The 19,423-nt window shown below is 46.1% G+C and overlaps 3 protein-coding genes across 3 annotated transcripts; all 3 read right to left on the bottom strand. All coding sequences in view use genetic code 12, as the record gives it.

Annotated features, from left to right (window-relative positions):
* Nucleotides 1-4,938: 4,938 nt before the first annotated feature.
* On the bottom strand, nt 4,939-8,409 carry CHS3 (chitin synthase; the record flags this gene model as incomplete). Its single annotated transcript, XM_025488118.1, has 1 exon — nt 4,939-8,409. The coding sequence occupies one exon, from the start codon at nt 8,407-8,409 to the stop codon at nt 4,939-4,941; it is 3,471 nt and encodes a 1,156-aa protein (XP_025341926.1).
* A 775-nt stretch (nt 8,410-9,184) lies between these two features.
* MON2 (Mon2p) lies at nt 9,185-13,912 on the bottom strand (the record flags this gene model as incomplete). The annotated part of the gene is made up of 1 exon (XM_025488117.1): nt 9,185-13,912. The coding sequence occupies one exon, from the start codon at nt 13,910-13,912 to the stop codon at nt 9,185-9,187; it is 4,728 nt and encodes a 1,575-aa protein (XP_025341925.1).
* A 2,085-nt stretch (nt 13,913-15,997) lies between these two features.
* Nucleotides 15,998-16,903, bottom strand: CXQ85_004500 (aldo/keto reductase family protein; the record flags this gene model as incomplete). Its single annotated transcript, XM_025488116.1, has 1 exon — nt 15,998-16,903. The coding sequence occupies one exon, from the start codon at nt 16,901-16,903 to the stop codon at nt 15,998-16,000; it is 906 nt and encodes a 301-aa protein (XP_025341924.1).
* Nucleotides 16,904-19,423: the final 2,520 nt, after the last annotated feature.

Raw genomic sequence — 19,423 nt, 5'->3', positions numbered from 1 at the left:
AACGAGTAAAACGAGTAAAATGAGTAGATGGGGAAAAGAGAATATTATGCCAATTATATGTGGTTCTTACTTGGGGGTTACTTTAGGCTGCCTTTGGAAACGCTTTGCCATTCCATAGAAGAAAAGAAAGGCAAGGCTTCCTGTCTTTTGATGTCCAAGTTTCCAAAGTGTGCTTTTCTTGGTGTTTTGGATACTTTGTACTCTATATACTTTGTACTCTTTATGCTTCTTGTTTCAGAGCATAAGCTATTTAAGCTTTAAGGCTGCGTTGGTGCCTGATCTGGAAACACAGATAGGGGTTTCCGGGCATACTTTTAGACAAAGGAGAACCAGGAAAAAGACAATAAAAGGATGGAAAGTGGAGATTTGGTTAAGATAAAGGTTGGTGAGGATAAAGGTTGGTGTTGCTTAAGTATAACCTTCTTAGTGGAAGTCGAATTCTGACTCTGACAAAGTTTCCTGATAAACTTCCGTCCCTTCTCCTTCTCCTTTCCTTCTCCTTCAGCAAAGAACACAAAAGCTCCAGAAAGGGACATGCATGGCGACTACGGAAGCTCGTCCACAGCCAGAAGCCAAGAAGCTGATGAAAGTCAGTGAAAGACACAGTTTAGCTTTGAAAAAGGCCAAGAATGTCAGGAAAGGGAAAGAACGACCAGTTTATTCATTTTATGCTTTTTCTTCAATTTCTTCCCAAAAGTGGCGTTTCTGGAATACCTTCTTTTCTGCTTCTCGACTTCCACCGCAAGGCGCTTAAACAGACGAGTCTGCGAGCGAAGCTCGATCAGGCAAGCGGCAAACGCCAGCAAAGCCTTCAGAAAGGAAAAGGGTTGATTTGGGTGGATTTGGCTGTGGTTGGGTGGATTTGGTTCCCTTTGACTGGACCTGTAAGAGCATATATAGATACACTATAGAGACCAGAAAAAGCCTACTGAAAAAGCCAAAAAGGTAGCCTAATTGAACAAAAACTCGTCTTGGGAGATGCATCGACGTGGACGATCGACCGGGGACCACGGCAGTATCAGCCTGGTTCGTCCAAGCCATGTTCTTCCTTCCTCCCTGCTTTCCAGGCTCTATACTTGCTTTGGATCCTAGAAACATTGGTTTCTCTCCAACTATGGTTCGATACCGCCCTCCTGCAATCCCCATTCTTTTCTTAGCACGTTTTGTGCCACAAAATCAGAGTATACTCTTTTCAGGGCATTTTTCATTCAGGAGGATCAGCAGAGGCTAAACTATCATATGGAAATGACGTAGGCGGCTGCTGTCGGAAGCTACTTTTACGGAAAGTTCCACGAGAGGCCCAGGATGCCCTGGGAAGCCATTGGAATACCTTTGCTTTACAGAAAACGCCGGTTGCTGGCGGTAAGCCACTTCCCTGGAATGTCCATTTCGCAGCCATCCCGAGAGGAAGAGATGTCCTGGAAAACACAGAAAACAGGTAGAAAGAAGGCAAAAGAAGGCCACATAAGCTCTTCCAGGGCACTTTATTGTCCCATAATACACTTACACTTTCCACCCCTTTTTCGTTCATGGCCAGTCGTCACTTTCTGCGTGCTCGTCTAAATGCACCTATTCACATGAAAAGGTCGATGTATTTCCACGAAAAGTGGTCCGTTTCCCCCCAAATTTGACCACCACCACCGCCTCCTCCTCCTCTCCCCAGCCATCCAAATCCCACCTTTCTACCATTAAAACTGACCAACCTACGTCCACCTCTTCCTGCCCCTCCTCGCTTAGGCGCCTCATTATGCGGTGCATTCTACCGTGCGGCGCTTCAGGCGCCTATTTTGCAACAAATTGCCTGATATAAATACCAGATTCCCCAAAAATTCCCAGAAAATCATAATTCCACAATTTATTTTAGTATGCTCATTGCGTTGGAAGAAAAAGGGTCGGCGTTCACGCCGCTGCTCAACAAACCGCCCATTACGTGGAGATTGAGGAAGTTCAAGGAACATCATCTGGGAAGAAGAGGGTCAGAAACGACTTTGGTGGAGCTGGCGAAGACGGCACTGAAAGTGCCGGCTGAGGCAGCGAATAGACTGAAAACGCCAGCTTTTGGCAGTTCTGGGGGTTCAGGAAGTTTGGGAATTTCAGGACTATCGAAATCACCAAGCTTGCTTTCCAGTGCGTCGTCTGGAGTGTCTACGTCGACAAGAACCACAAGGACGCTGGACCCGAGGGAGGCCGTGAAGTATTGAAGTGGAAGGTGGGAGGTGAGTTGAAGAGGTCTGGGATGGAATGGCTGGAAGGAATGGGTGGATGGTTGGTGGAGGGAACTGGAGGTGGAGGGAAGGCTGGGTTGGAGCATACAACAAGACAGGAACGACGCCAACGGTGATTTCGTCCTCAGAAGTGTTTTATATGTTACGGTCGGTTAAAAGGTCACCATTTGGCTTCGTTTGAGTGTCAGGTTCTCAGTCGAGGTCGAATCCAATGTGGTGTCTGACGAAAGGTCTGGCGGGGGTACAGAGGGCAGATACACCAGGTATAAGAAGTATACTGACTTTGACTTTGACTTTGTCGGAATGGTTTGTTTCTGGAACAGAAATCCCATGGAAAGGGTTTACTGTGATTTCTTTTGATTACCCTACAGGGTACTACTGGTACTGGTTGTTCTACTGGTACCTGGTACTACTGGTTCTACTGGTACTCTATGGATGGAACAACAGCATAAAAAGAAGCACTAATTAGGACCAGCTTTCTTCTAAGTCACTTTTATCAGCGTCAGAAACGCTAAGGAACTGAAATTATGAGACTCCCTGTTCTTTTTACTAGAGGGGTAGCGCTGTACTACTGGTTCTGTGGATGGTACTTAGTGGTTACAGCTTCTACTGATTTTGACGGAAATGACTGGGTTTTCTGTCGTCAGTTTAGGAATGCCATGGAACGGTCTATGGTGTTTTTTTACACTACAGAGGTGAAGTGGAGTGGTAGTGGCTGTTCTACAGCTTCAACTGGATGGTACTCAGGATAACAAGTATACAAGTATACTTTGCTTACTGGAACAATTTGCTACTAAGTCACTTTAGTAAGTGCCTGAAATCCTATGCAACGGGATCTATGGTGATTTCTTGTATCAATACAAGATAGTCATAGACGGACTGGCATTGCTGGTTCACCAGTATGACAACTTATACTGATCTTGACTTGAATGTTGTGGTAGTAAGCCATTCTAGTCAGCATCTGAATTGGTAGCAAAGGGAGATTATGCTGGTTTCTTAGTTTATACTACAGAGGTACTGGTACTGCTGGTACCACTGGTACTATGGATGGAACAACAGTATAGAAAGAGCCACTGCTTTAGATTGGAAGCTTCTTTTGAGCCATTTGCATTGCCAACAACGCTATAAAACTGTCCATTCCATGACGCTATCTACTTGCTTGCGGTTCGCTGTTAACAGTTACTTAGCTTATCAGTTGTCACGGCGCCTTTCACTAAGCCTGTCCAGTACAGTCAAACGGGAACTCCAGATAAAATGATCATTGAGGCTTGAAAGGTTGATATCTATAGTGGTTTCATGTATTGATACTATGGAGGTACAGAGGACTGGTATTGGTTTGTCTACTGGTACTACTGAATGGTTACTCAGGATAACAAGAACCACTACTTCCTGGGACTTATGTTTCTATTTCACTTCAGAGGTCAATCTGAGAAATGTTTTGGAACCAGATCTATAATGATTCCTGGTATTACAAGATGGTCATCGGTGGAGTGGCATTGCTGGTTCTGTGGATGGACCATCAAGATAACAAGTGCACTGGTTACTGGACTTTTTCCAAGTCTACGTTCAAGGTCAGTATGAATTGCTGTGGAACGGAAATATAAGGACTCCTTGTATTTATACTAGGGAGATCCAGTGGAGTATCTACTGGTGGTTACGTCAGTACAGTGGTTACTCAGTGGTTACTCAGTGGTTACAACTTATACTGCTCTTACCTGGAATGGTATGTTTCTAATTCACTTTAAAGGTCAGACGACGGAACGGGAACTGATTGGGGCTCCCTGTATTACTACTAGGGAGGTACAGTGGTGTGGTTCCACCAGTACAGTGGTTCTACCAGTACACTGATTCTACAGTACAGTGGTCCATCCATAGTCAACCAGTCATTACAGCTACATGGATTTCCAGAACTTCGTGATTTTGAGTAGTTCCATTTGGGTCATCTGTTGGTGCCAGAGAGAGCAGTATCTTTTGAGTGCCTATTCCAGTGAACGTTGGTTTCCAGTAAGGGCTGTTAGTTAAGGCAAAGAAGAAGGAGCAGTGAAGAAAATCAAGGAGAAGCAGGAAATGAAGCTTTTGGTGGCTGGGCTGTTCATTGAGAGAAACAGTAAATGTGGTTCTTATCCAGAGACCACTGGTACTTCAGCAAGCCTTGAATGGAATATATTCCATGAACAGTGGAAGCCAAAAGCCTGGGATGGACAGATTTAGACTCCAAAGACGCTGCTGAGCGATTTAAGAGGAATTACAAATGGTCACTAACAAAAAGACTTTTTCTGGAAATGAGCTTTGGCTTTGGAGAAGATCCATGGACAAAAGCAGCAATGAATTTTAAAAGCTTATTAGAGTTGGAAATGAAGTTTATTAAGGTTTTGAAGATGTATTGAAAGGACTGGAGCTTCTGGAGAAACCAGAAGTACAAATAAAGCTTGAACCCTTAATCCAGTTAAAGTCTACTTTAAGGTTCCAGAACAGTTTGTATTTATAATGAGTTAATGTATTTTAAGGACTTTTGGAGTCAATAAGGATTTGTAGAATCATGGTTTTCCTGAAAATACTACTTATGGCTTCAACTGATTCTTTCTGAAGAACCCAATTAAGGTTACCAGAAACAAGAAACAGTAAACAAGAAACCAGAAACAAGAAACAGTCTCCTACACCACCTTTATAAATAGAATGCAATAGTATACGGTCTAAAAGCCTGGGCTGCGGTTTATGGCGAGCCCAGCGACCCTTCAGAGTACTCCATGTCCTTCTCTGGACTTGGGTCCCATGCTATAGGAGGAGCAGCCAAGGCATCACGCCTGGCGCCTTCCCACTCTCTCCATCTCTTCATGACAATGCTGGACGAGTCAAAGATACCGTCGCCGGCGTGGCCGCTCTTTCCAGCGCCAGCGGCTTCTCCAGCAACGGTTCGGGTGTTACCCCAACTGAAATCGTCAAACTTCCAGTAGGCGTACGTTGGGAACACAAAGTTCCAAATGGGCAACGCGATAAGGTAGATAAAAAAGTAGACAACGTAACTCCACGAGGAAACGGTAATGACAATCAACAAACCAGGTAATCCGAAAATCACCGCCAAAAGAATCAACGACATCACGGGCGTGGGCGTAGACACAATGGCAAAGATAATCACATAAAGCGTAATGGCAATGGCACACGGCAACACCAACGTACCGATCAACTCAATGAAAATGACAAACTGCATTGAAAAACAGAAAGTACCACACAAGTCGTTCACCAACACCAATTCAAACAAATTGTGCACGGTGGAGTTGATCCAACGACGACGCTGGGACAACAAAACAGTGAACTTATCAGGAACAACCGTTTTACAAGCGGCTCGAGGCACGAAAATCTGGTGTCTTTTCGGGAACGTCTTCAACATCAAACTGGAAAGGAAACGATCTTCTCCCAATAACAACAAGTTCTTCTTGTGCAAAGTGTCTGTCACATTGTCAGAGTACCTTTCCACGATATCAGGATTGGCCAAAATAGGCACCCAGTACCCGTTGTCGCCCTTTGGAGACTTGATTCTGTACATCGAGAAACATCCAGGCAAACAAGTAACACCTCCAAAAACAGACTCAAACGCCTTCGCCTGGTGGTGTGAAATGTAGTACTCGAAAACCTGGATCGCCGTGACCCAACTGTCTCTCTTGTTGGCGATTTTCGTCTCTCCACACAATCCCATGATGGCTGGATCTCTGATCATTTCTGCACACATGTGTGTCAAACAGTCTGGGTACACTTTTGTATCGGCATCCACCATCAACGTCATCTCGTAGAACTCAGCCATAAGACCTGTAACTCTCCAGATCGATTCAAGCAAAACGTACTCCAACTGAGTCATTCTCTCGTCGAACATCACCTTCTGCAAGAAAGACATCATGATGATCTGGGAATCACGTTTACCTCTGTTACCTGGTTTGGCGGTTCCGGCTTCTTCTGGGGTGCCACACTTGACAATGGTGATAACTGGCACTCGCTGCTGCTTCTCTGGAGGCACCGTTTCGTCGCTGTACTTGTAGAAACCAGCGTAAACCTTAGCCATGTTATGACGCTTGGAGCCTTGGGCAACTGCAACGTACGAATGTGCTTGTACGTCTTCTGGAGGAATGGCAAAGTCTGTCATCAAGCTTAAGGCGATATCTGGAGTACTCACGTCCGAGTCAGAACCCTTGATAATACCGTCACAAACCATCAAAATCAACTTATGTGAGTTTGGATAGTCGGTAGTAGCTACAGAGTCCAAAGTGGTACGCAAACCTTCCTCGTCTTCAGAATAACAAGTAACCAAAGCAAGAAGATGGGCCAATGGGTACCCATAAGGCTGGTACTCAACTGGAGGCTGGGGAACGACATCTGGATGGATAAGTTCCGGGCTCAAACCGTTCACAGGGTCGTTCTGGACCTGGAAAGGATCAAGCATGGAAGCAGGGCGGGAAAGCAAGTCAATGGAAGAGGCTCTGGAGTGAGAAAACACCATAGAACGGCTGTGTTGGTCTCTGGTGATTTGTTTCTTGTTACGACCAAGCAAAGCGGCCTGTGTGCTCATGGTGGTGTACTTGAACGTCTTGGAAAGCTTCTTGTCGCCGTCCTCGTAGTATTTACCGATATCAGAAGCAGGAATCAACTTTTGGGCGTGGGAGTTCTTGATAAACACACTTTGTCTGTTGGTCTTTTGCGTTCTGTAGTCGGCTCTGCCTTTAGCAGGAACGGTAGCGATTGGAGCAGCAGCAGAAGGGTTATCGACCCAATCTTCAATTTCCTTCTCACGTTCGTAGGTCGACCTGTTATCGTAATCGTAAGCACCTTGTCTGACAGAAATCCACCAACGGAAGTAACACGCCATAAGGAACTTGACAATCACAACAGACAAAATAAACACAAGCGAAACGTACAAGACAATCTTGGAACAGATACAACCAACAGTTTCGGAGTCAATCACACCAACTTTAATGATTTCACTCAAACAACGTGCAGCCTGACGTTCATCACCGTTGGACAAAACCATGGATATATCGTGGCCTTTGAAGAGCGGATCCGTTTGCAAACTATCGAAAAGCAGCGGGTACGTCACGTCGTCCCTTGAAATCCACTCAATCAAGTCCAAGTCCAAAACGTCACCTGAAAAGACAACCAAGTTTCTGGTACTGTTACGAATATCGTCCCACGTAAAATAAACATCGCCATTGACGCTCATACTATAGTAGGCGTCTCTGGCGTCAGCAGAAGTGTGGCAAGCCCAGCCATCGTAATAAACCTTAGTGGTATTTGGCGAAGTAGAGCCATCCTGGGCAAACAAACGACACGGCATGTACCAGGCCAACTCGTCGCCGTCGTACGGAATGGAGCAGTTGTCACGAGGCTTTATAAGGCCCTTACAGTTGCCGTTGACGTTCTGGAACAAGAAAGACGCATCCATACCGCCAGCGTTGATTGGAGGGTACAAGATATTGGAACCGCCAGGAATTCCAGCGGCTTTCGGGTGCTGGGACGAAGTCAAGTCGTACGCACGGCCGTTGATGATCAAATAACCCGTGTTGACCTCGTTGTTTCTCGTTTTAATAGTGGTAGTAGAACAAACCGTTCTGGTGAACCCAAAAGTGATATACGCCACAAATGCACCAATGTACAAAATGCAAGAAATAAGGCCCATCTTCTCTCTCCAGGCGTACTGCCTATCCTTAGTTTTAAGCCCAAAAAGCTTGAGAAGCGGTCCTGGAGCCCAGAAAGTAATAATGTAACAGTAAACCTTCCAGAACGAAAGATCGTTCGATTTCGGCACCGCCGCTGCACGCTGGGCAGGCTGGTTCCGTGGTTTCAGCTTCTTTTGCGGCAGAACCTCGTCGTTCAAGCCAATAATCTCCCGTCCAGCTTTAGGCGAGCCAGCATCCATATCCATAAGTGGAATGCCTTCTTCTTCCTCCATATGCTGTGGCATCAGCTGGAAACTCTGCCTGCCGCTTCTTTCATGACTAGCCGTGGGATCCAAGCCCGTCAGCGACGGCTGGATACGAAGATGGTCCTGTTGTTCGTTGGCAACTTGTGTGTAGTGGTATCTGGGGTTATTTTCGTCCATTCTTTGGCGGTCTCTTCTGACAAGCGACCTCTTCTTCTGGAGATCGCCCAGCTCGGGGTCGAACTCGGTATAGTTATGGGAAGACGAGCTTTTCTTCATGTTTGGGTGGGAAACGACGACTGGGATGAAAAAGGTCGATTAAAGCACCCAATGCAGTTGAAAACGGCTGGTTTTCGGTGTGGGGGTGGAAGAGGGCCGTGGGAGCACGAAAACGAGGTTGTTTTGGTCGAAATCCGGCTTTTTTCGGCACTTCTAGGGGTGTTTCTGTCCTTCTCTTCTGAAACGTGGATTCCTAGGGGAAAAAAGTACTGGAAAAGAATCCCACGTGATTCCAACTAACAAGGTTTCTTGATTTTTCACTTTTTCAGCGCTTTTCCAGGTATTTTTCACTGGCGCTGGCGGTCTATTTAAATATGTAAAAACTGGGTTGGTGTGGTTGTTCTTTTTTTTTCTTTTTGATGTTTTCCTTTGAAAATGAGGTGCTGCAATTTCCTAAAAATAAGCCGCCTTTCCCGATTTGATAAATTTCGCGCGCTCCTCGCCTGAGGCAATTTAACGTTTTCCCAAAGGGGACGAATTGGAAAAGGGGGAAACGACGTGTTTCCGAGAATCCTGCCGAATCCAGACCCTCCTTGAATTGCCATACTGAAGCTGACAATTTTTTTTCCAGTTTTTTGGGCCTCGTTTGGACGTACCTGTGCTGGGCTGTGAATGTTTACCTCTCTGCATGCTTGTATGCAGGACACAGACGCCTTGACATCTGGACTTTTTGCAACCATCAGCCCCGAACCACAAGAACAACAAACGGCAACATAACAAAAGAAGAAATATAGTATGGCTGTTTAAGCTAGTAGGACATCACGTGACACCGTCCTCACGCTGAATGTGTCCTCAAAAGAATCCTCTCCACTCTATAGGCCATTCCGTCAATGCCCAGAGCATAAGGAACTATCTTCGAAAGAAGTTTACTAATACTGCTCAATCTCTCCTTCCTGGCAAGCTGCACTTTCCTCAAACCGTCAAGAACAACCTCCAACTCTTCCTCTAGAATCTTCGCCATGGGTCTTTTATTCAAAAGACGCTGTTCTGCAATAACACGACGTAACGTAAACGAAGCACGAGCCAACGCGTACTTGTACGCCACAAGCAGGCTTCTATCGTTGCTCAGGGCAAAGTTAAAGAGATCCACGAGACAACGAAGCCTGATATCTCTGTTTTTGTATGGAACAAGCGACGCAGTGGTGCCAAAACAGTCGTTGAAGGAGAAGTTGGCCAACGACGAGATTGTATGGTCAAGGTTGCCTTCACAGAGCTCTTTTTCAACGCTGTTCATTTCGTAGAGGTACGACTGGCTGTAGATACGACCAATGGTTTGCTGTAAAGCGGCGTCTTGCTTGAAACTGCCCAGGAACAAAACAGGAAGAACGGTTTTGCCAAGGGTATCGAACTGCCTGAACGTTTCTTGTTCTTCTTCGGGCTTGACGTCTTCGAAACAGACTGTGAGAGCGTCGACCAAAAGATGCCAGACCTCGTCTCTGCCTTTGATATCGTTTAAGTTCTCTTTAAGGAGCCTTTCCGCAAGGTAATTAATAAGTTCGTTGCATTTCACCCATTGCGGTTTCTCGTTGCCCAGACGTCCTTGGGCTTTGTAGCTGACGGCTTCGATCAACGACGAAACAAGCTTTTCAAAGCCTTGTTCTGGCAAAAGCACATTCAAATTGCCCAATTCACGGATTTTGTCTGTCATTAGTTCAAGCGACGCTTCGCTGATGGCAGTAAAAGTTGGAATTTTGAGTCTTCCTTCGAACTTGCTCTTGAGTTTTCGTTCAATACGCGTTCTGGTTTGGTATGGGTAGCAAAGAATAATGCAGAGATGCTGGATAATCACAGAGTTGAACTCATCCTTGTGTTCGTCCTTGCTGAGCAACTTGAGGTTCTCAATTACAGCTTTCTGGATATCTGTGAGCTTTTCGGAGTCGTTCAGACTGGGTTTAAGCACGGGGTACCTTGCACACTGGTTCAAAAGGCTTAAAACTTTGCTTAAATCGGTTAAGCTAAGCCTGGATTTGGCAATTGGATACACAGAAAGGAACGACTTGTTGAACACGGCAAGCGAATCTTGGTAGTCTGGATTGACAAAGTCGTACTCCACAGGAATGTTGACCCAGAATTCAAAGACTGATGTGACAACTTCGTTGGGGATGTTCTTTACCTTTGGCAATGGCATAATGAGGTCCTGGAAGGACTGGAAAATCTTAAGGTTGAGATCCTTCCAGTTTAAAACAAGAAGACTGTTGAAATAGTCTAAGATTTTCGTCCAGAACTTGAGTTTTATACCCAAAGATGTCTGGTCTTCAAAGTCAAGCATGTACTTGGTAAGAACAGCAACCACTCCGGATAAAATGAGGTTAAAAGTGCTAAGAATGTCACTATTCTGAGTTCCAGCCTTATCGTTCCACCTGGAAACGTCAATAACGCCAGGCAATACGATATCATAAATCATTTTCCACGAAGGTAAGTACCTTCCGTGAGTGTCCAAAATCTGGAAAAGCGTCTGGATTGCACCTTCTCTGACCTGGGTTCTTGAATCGGAAGATAAATCAGATAATCTTGCAAGAAGGTAAACGTTCAAGCCTTGGTTGAACGCGGTAGTTCCCGTAGAACACTGTTCTAAAGCATTTTCAAGCTTCTGAATCGAATTAGCCTCTTCCAAGGACCTGTCGCTTGAAGAAGAAGCACCGTCCAAATTAGAACGAACTGTATCACTGATGGACCAGAAGTAGCTGACTGCTGAGAAGGAAATGTTAAGATCGTATTCCTGGGAACAGAAATTGACGAGTGTATCAATAAGCGTCCTCAAATGCTCCTCAGGAAGGGTCGTCAAGAACTCATCCAAAATCAACTTCAACGTATCAAACGAGGTGGAAATCAGAAGACGAGTCTTTTCGTCAAGTTTCTTATCCTGACCTTCGATTCCAGCATGTTTGTGGAACACAGATCTAAGAATCGTGAACACAAGGCCCCAGCAGTTCTGGAAACGGTCGTCAAACTCGTCAATAAGGCTTCTGACGGTGGTAAGCACAGTAAGATGCATTTCAGTCTCGCAATTGGAAACAAGCAACTCTTCAGATTGAGGAAGTCCAAAGAGCTTATCAATGAAAGTGATAAACGCATTCAACGACATCGCAGCCAAATCGTCTGTTTCCTTAGAATCATGGAAACCCTTTTTGGTAACACTAACCACAATATCGTTCATGCAAGTGACATAGAAGTTCCTTCTATGGTGAGGAATGGCTCTGTCGGTAGCCAAATCCGAAAAGTACCCAATCAAATGGTCCCAAACGGGCTTATTCTCAAGCAAAAGGGATGGACTGGTCGTGACGATCAAAACCACTTGCCTGATAAAGAAACTCTTGTTGAACGGACAAGGCTGGACTTTTTTGGTATCCTTCTTATCATCACTATACAACTGCGTTAAAACCTTCACCAACTCTTCGAACGACTGGGGCTGGTAACTGCTGATGCTTTCCAAGAACTTCCCCCTGGAGTTACGGATGATGTTAGCATCCTGAGAGCTGATTTGCGGTTCTGGGATCTTCTTGAGGTCCTTGTTATTAGCATAACCACTGTTTTCGTCAGGTCCACCAAGGAAGTAGTCTACCCATTGGAACGTAATCCAGAGTATTTTCCACGATCCTTGTAAAGTAAGACCAAGAGAGATCGCCAAGTTGGTCAAGGCTCTGTAGCAGATAATCTGGCGAGAAGTGAATACTCTTGAACCAATTGAAACTAAACTATCGTCAGAAACACTGGTTTTCGATGGACTTCCTTCAAATTGGGTGGTCTGGGAGTTCTGGGGCGAACCTGGAGCTTGAATTGTAGAGCTTATAGTGTCCACAATGGACTCTCCAAGAGAAAGCAAGTTGGAGTTGCCCTGTTTTCTTGGTTCTTCAGGAGCTGGTCCCTTGATTACGCAATCAGAAAGTAACAAAAGAAGCTCGTCTCTCAACAGAGTCAATCCTAGTAGACCAACAGCGTGCGTATACCTCTGGATAGCTCTTACCACGCTGTGGAAGTACTCGTTATCGGTATTGCAAAGAAGGTACTTTTTGAGGAGTTTGAACATTTCAGGGAAGATGGCCTCGTTGAAGCTGGTAATGAAATCAACGTCAGCTTCAAGATCAGTGGTGTTGGAGTTGGCAGAAAGGCGTGAAACGAACTCTGAAACTCCATCTGCAACGTTTATAAGCGTTCTGAACACCAAATGGGCAGAATAAAGCGGTGGAACCGAAGCTGGAGCGTCTGTTTTATCTAAATGATCAAGAAGAGATACTTTCAAAGCAGCCGATTGCTTGCTAAGACGGTTTTGAGAGCTCTTTTCTGCACTAGGCACCTGGTCAGTTTCGTCAATAAAGAACTGGGGCAAGCTGGACTCCAAATAATGGTTAAGAACCACGAAAACCTCACGCATCACGTTCTTCTTCTTCTCGTCCTTATCGTGAGTTTCGTAGATGACTCTGATAACGTCAAAGTTGTGGAAAAGCGTTTTATACATCTCCAACACCAAAATTTTCACCCAGAACGGCATTGTCGTGGACGGCTGGACTTCTCCAGAGACATTAGTCACCGACAGCGATCTCGACGAGCCCTCATCGGCGTCAAGTAGTAGATGGTTCGTCGAAGAAAGCACAATCTCCGTTTCCACGCCTAGAAGGTCCGACTGGGTCGCTATAAGCAAATGGATAATCCTAAGCGCCCTAACGACCGTAGGAAAGCTATGCGACGTCGAATTGACCAACCTGAGCAACGCAGGGAACGTTTTCACCCGGCACAAGGCTATAAGTTCCAGGTGCTCCCTAAACGTGTTCTTATTAAGCGAAAGCACATTTTCAATAATTTCAAGCACCGCCACACGGCGGATCTGAATGTCAGGGTCAAAGTACCCAATTTCATCCTGCGATACCATAGCGCTAAGGTCAGAAAACACCCTGTAGCACTCCAACTCCAAAGGATCCAAATGGAAAATTTCCGGTTTCTCCAGTCCCGCTGCCGCAAGCTCCACCGTCTCCATCTCCCCCGTCTTCTCGTGCTTCCCGAGTTTATCGTACAACGACGAAAACACCTGCTGCATCGTCGCAGACGCCGTATTTGAAAGAGCAGAGCTTCCAGAGTTCATAAGCAGACACAAGACCGCCACAAGCAACAAAAAGCTCTGGCCGTGGATTTCGTAGTTTTGCATCAACCCAGGCACTGTTTGGAGGATTTTCAACTGCGCTTCAAGCGGCAGCAGGTTCACATCGCTCTTATAGAACGACTGGAGAAGGTCCTTGGCAAACGTCTCTGGAAGCGTCCTGGCAGCTATAAGTCTCGGCAAAACGGAAAGCGACAGTATATTAAGCTTCAGGCCAGCGTTGACAGCCATCATGAACGGAACACAGAGCGTGTGTTGGAGTTGTTCGTTGTCTTTAACGAGAGTGTCATGAGGAACACGTTTGGCTTCGTTTAGGGCGGTTTCGATGGCGGCACGGACGTCGGAGTGTTTGCGGCGGCACTCGGCCGAAAGGATGTCCAAGTCGTGTTTCAATTGGCCCACGGTGGTCATGGGGAGGAGGTTGGAGGAGGTTTAGGGAAAAGGTGGAGTATGGAGGTTGGAATATGGAAGTGAGGTTTATTGTTGATATCACGTGATGAGATGGGGAGGGAGGGTATTTGGGGGAAAGGGGAGGCGGAGGGTGGGAATTATGGGGTGGTTTGGAATGGGGAGGGATCAAGGAATCGATTGGTGCTGGTTTGGGGACGTTTGGATGGGTATTGGTGGAGTTGTGGTGGGTCGTAGTAGGGCGTAGTGGGTCGTAGTGGGGGAAGGTCGTGGGGGAAGGTCGTGGGGGAAGATTGGGGGAGCAATTTTGATGGAAAATGCGTTGGTCGGGGTCAATTGGGGGTGGAGAGTTGGCTGGTGGCGTTGGATTTGCCGGGTTGTCAGTTTGGGTGTGGAATAACTGGGGGTAGGTGGTTTCCAGCTTTTCGCAGCCAATGGGAAGAGGCAGTGGGAGAGAAAGGAAGGGACTGGAGATGGGGAGGAAAAAAAGGGGAGTTGGGATGGGTTAAATAAGGTGGTTGGAAGAGAACGGGAGGTTTGGGAGGTTTGGGTGGACGAGGCGGTGGAGGCGGTGGAGGGTTGGTGGTGTTCATGGAGTACAGAGAGGAAGGAAGAGACTGGTTGGTGGAATGGACAGATGAGAGGGTGGGGGGTGAAGGGGAGTGATTTAAGTTGAATTAGGAGCTTTGTAGGGGTTGGTTTAGGGTGTCTTTGGGAGTTTGGGGGTTTAAATTGTGCTTTTTGGTGGACAGTAATGGTACTTTTGAGGCATATGGGGAAGGGTAGTGGAACAGATTGTACTCCTTCTTTTGCTGCTTAAATAACTTTAGTGTTGGTTTTAGAGGAATGGAATATTTGGTAAAGGTTGAATTGAGTTGGTAGAACGCCGTCTTTACTGGAATGGTGCTTCATTTATCAGTACTACTCAAATGAGTATCCAGTGGTCCATTGGGCACCACTTGCCAGTTGTAGATACGCCAAATTAGGCTCTATACAATAAGTAAGTGTCAAAAAAAATGCAAATAGTTTCATTTGTATGGTACTTAGTTGGCTTAGAATATATTACTTTAGAGGTCTGGTAATGTATGAAGCAGACTGGCTAAGGTTATTTCCCAGAGGCTTCTTCGCTGGCCCAAAAGCTCCAGATTCGTTGTTTTAAACAGCATTCGTTTAATCCTTTCAATTAGCTTATTATTGGAATTTGGAGTAGGCAAGAACAACCACTGAGAGCTACAAATGTAGATTACCAAGGCAGTGAAGCAACAAGCAGATAATCCAGTTATGGAACGCTTCTTATACAATCAACTAGTGCACGAGATTCACTTTCTGAAGACCAAAGGTCCATTGGTCCCCTTATTTTCCATGTATCCATTTATCTCCAGCCACTCTACATTCCAACGTAACATAAATCATTCATTATTGTCATATAAGTAAACTCAAGCGTTACAGGTCTTCTAAGAGTTCGCCAGGAACTCTCCAAACGTCTTCCCATTCTCCCAGCGATCTAAAAGAACGTTTCAGGGATTTCGGGGATTTCAGGAACCATTCAGGGGCCATAAGGAAGACATAGGAGGCTTCTCAGGCGTCTCAGGGTTCTCAAGTGCCTTCCAGAGGACCTTCCAGGACTAGTGGTCTATCAAAGTCCTTCCATGAACCCTCAAGTAACGCTAAAGGCGCCCTGCCAACCCCAAACGACCTTACAGGCTTCTAGGAACCATAAAAACGCCTTTCAGTCTTCTAGGAGCTCTCCAGACGCTCTTCAACCCTGGCAGGCCCCTTGCAGGCCGCCAATAACCCTCTAGACGCTCTTCAACCCTGTCAGACGACCTTCCAGCCCTTGTGGCCTGTAAGGGGCCTGTCAGGCTTCCTGAAACCCTCTCGTCGCCTCCAGACGCCTTCCAGACGACCTTCCAGGCCTGGCAGCCTGAAAGGGGCCTGTCAGGCTTTCAATTGCCCCTTCGTCGCCTTCAGACGCCTTCCAGACGACCTTCCAGGCCTGGTGGCCTGAAAGGGGCCTGTAAGGCTAAGGAAACCCTCTAGACGCCCCTCAACCTTCCAGGCCTAGCGGCCTGAAAGGTCTCGGGACGTCTACAGCGCCGGATCCACCCCCCACACAAAACTCTCCTTCGAACCCGGCTTATCCAAAGCCCGAACAATCCCTTCATCCAACTGCACCACCCCCGTTTCCGGCAAAACCTCAAGATTCTGTTTCACCCTCTCCTTCTTCCCAGTCTTCGCCAAAACAATAAACCCCTGAAGGTACGACCATTTCAACAAAATCTCAATCTTCGAAACCTTATACTTCTTCTCCAACGCAAGAAGCTCTGGATCGTCCAAATTGTACCCCTGGGTCAATGGCGAGTACGCTTCAGCTTCGATATCATGCTTTTCCAAGTACTTCCTCAACTCGATATGGGGCAACCAAGGGTGCAACTCAAGCTGGTTCAACACAGGCTTTACCTTATAGCCCTCCCAGGAAAACAACTCCTCAAGGTGTCTAATTCCATAGTTTGAAACCCCAATAGAGTTGATCTGGAGCGTCCCATTACCTGGATCCCCCTGGTACTCCTGTAACGCCTTCCACGTCCCCAATCTCTTCTCCCTATTGGACAACGGCGAATGTACCAACACCAAATCCACATACCCAATGTGTTCCTTCACTCTGCCAGCAATTGCCTCGACGCCAGCCCTGGTTCTCTCGTAACCGTGGTCTCCATCGTAGATCTTAGTGGTATACCAAATATCACTTCTTTTGACCTTCCCGTTGCTATCGTTCACAAACTGCTCCACCGCCTGGGCCGCCTCCTTTTCATTGCCATACAAAACAGCATTATCAATATGGCGGTACCCCTGAACCAACGCTTCGTAGACTAAGTCGAATGTGTTGCGCTTGGAGATGGCATAAACGCCAAAGCCAGCCACGGGGATTTCCTGGCCGTTGTTGAGTTTTCTCTTCAGGTACCGTGTGACCTCTCTGGAGGTGGTTGTAGACATGGTAGAAGAAAAGTGGTGGAAAAGAAGTGGTTGCTACTGGATCTCCCCTGGTTTATATATGCATCCATCTTTTGCAGCCATTCACGTGAGAAAGTAGGGGGCAGAGAGGGAGGTAGTTGTAGTTGGGAGAGGGGTTACGGGGGTAGAGCTGTTGGGTTGGGGGTTGGTAGTGGTGGCTGATTGGTAGTTGGGTTGGCTGGGCCTGAAAGTGTGGATGTCTCGTTGGATGTCCTACCGAATACAGTAGGTGGACGGAAAGTGTGGTGGAGGGGTGTGGGTTGGAAAGACAATAGAGGGATGAAGTGATGGTAGTGTGGAGGTAAAGGATGGAAAGAAGTGGTTTGGTTAAGGGGTGGTTTAGGTGGAGGGTTGGAAGCTCAAGTATGGTAAGTGTGGGAGTCGTGGTTTGGCGTCTGGTGATGTGGTGGTTGGGGTGTGGAAGTGCATCAACTAGACATTGAACGGCTTTTTCTGGTACTCGAGGTAGCTGAAGATTACTATTTAGGTATATTCAGTTGGACTTCTGGTGCTTCTGGTGATACTGGTAGGCTCCTTGGGGGCTCCTTGGGTGTCTCCTTGGAGTTGTGGGAATTGGCTGCAAATGGGGAAGTGGTGACCACCGAAAGCTGGGCAAAGGGAATGATGCTGATGAGAATAAAACATTAGATGAACCGAAGGCTACCAATAAAGCCTTTACTGTAACATTGGTAGTAATGGACACAACTGGCTTTGTTGGCTAGGGCTGACTTTGAAGAACTTAGAGGAATGAAGCTTAAGTACGTGGGTGGGCTCAGTAGTAGCGGCAAGAGGACAAACGGACTTCCTTGCACTTCTACAAAGTGGATATTTAAATTTAGAGTGGTACTTGTATAATGATTTGTCCTTGGTAGGTCTTTATTTTTGGCACTCAGGCGTCTAATGCTATCAGAGGAGCTATCTAAGTTGCTACAGAGCAAAGTGAAGCGTCTTAAACATATCTAGATGTGTAGGAGAGCCAGCTTTCAGATTCTCGTGAGTCTGGTAGCGCCAGAAGTTACCAGTTGAAGAGAAGCGCTAGATAGTTGTTTTGTTTCTATGTATATCTTGGAAAAAGAGGGTCTTACGGAGTTTTGCCGAAGAGGAACGGCTTGCGGCTTCTATCTGCATGGTTATATCTTCCGTGAGGTATCCACCTAGCACACTTTCTGCCAGTAATCCCGGAAAAACCAAAACCAATTGGGAAAATTTATAGATAAGAAATGAAAAAGAAATGTCTAATGAAGGCAAAACCAGGGGTATGGGCAAGCTAAACCGGGGGTTGCCCCGCCCTGTCAAAAAAGTCTCCCTCCATTTGGTCCAGCTGTACGCGTTGCATATAACCATGCTACCCTGCGTCTTTGGACCAGCCTCACATTGTACTAGGTATATCAGTTGCAAAAGTACTGGAATCGTTAAATGACTAGTGATCGCCAAAAAGTCCATTCCACCATGCCCAGGATATGAGATTACAAGTGTATGTCACTCTGTCAGTCTGGTTACCGAACTTCCATTGAACTTGGCACCAAACTAGACATAAAGCCTCATAGGCCTTCAAAAGCCAATTACATGACATACCACTCTCCAGTAGTTCAAATGGTGCTCACGTTGCTTAAAGCTCACCTAGACCTGCTTTTCAAACTAGACACATTCTGAGGTATGTTTGGGCCTTATGGGGCTTCGAATCTATACATTTGCAGCCAGATATAAGGATGGCTTCCACTTTTCCAGAGAGCTTGGAAAAGGCTTACTGGAAGGTTTAAGAATTTAGGTAGAGCCCTGAATAGACCGAAATTTTGTTGAGGAATCTGTTGTGTATTAATGGCAACTTCTTGGATTGTGAGTCTGAAGAGAGACGAGTGGTCCCTTATAATAGATTTGTCTGATTTCTAAAAGTAAGGTGACAAAGTGTCAGGTGTAGAAAATTCACAAGGAAGCAATCCCAATTGGTAAAATGGAAACGTGAAATGTTAAGGTTGTCAAGTTGAATATGTCACGGTCACGCTATCTTTCGTTGAAACGTGGTCTACGTCTACAAAAGGTGGCTCCAGGAAACCAAACGGTCATCTCAGAAGGTTTCCAGTGTATGTGTGACTTCCTGATTGCCCTGAAAAGGTAAAATTCTGAAACCAGCGACCAGAGACTATGCATTTACGAGAGAAGAGAGATGTTGGGAGACTATCCGATATCTCCAAGGTGAACTAGCATCTCTGTTTGTTGCCTAGTACCAATTCTCTCTATACAACAGAGATTGTGCTTACTAACACCAAAAACTGGTCTTCCAATAATGCATAAAAAATAGACATTTCGATTCCCTTCTTCAATTCCATGTGTTCCCTTAGTACGGACCTTTTTCGCAGCCAGTCTATCCAACCACATGTCCCTTAAAACCCCCCAAACCCCCCAAAAAAAGACCACCCAAGCAACCAGAATCCACCCTGAAACCCATAAACCCTACATTTACCAATTCCCATAAACCTAGCCCAACCCACTTTGAACCCACCA

Source organism: Candidozyma haemuli (assembly GCF_002926055.2).
Source record: "Candidozyma haemuli strain B11899 chromosome Unknown G_2014730914, whole genome shotgun sequence".
Taxonomy (NCBI): domain Eukaryota; kingdom Fungi; phylum Ascomycota; class Pichiomycetes; order Serinales; family Metschnikowiaceae; genus Candidozyma; species Candidozyma haemuli.
The sequence above is the reverse complement of the archived record's forward strand: the minus strand, read 5'-3'. Positions and strand labels throughout refer to the sequence as shown.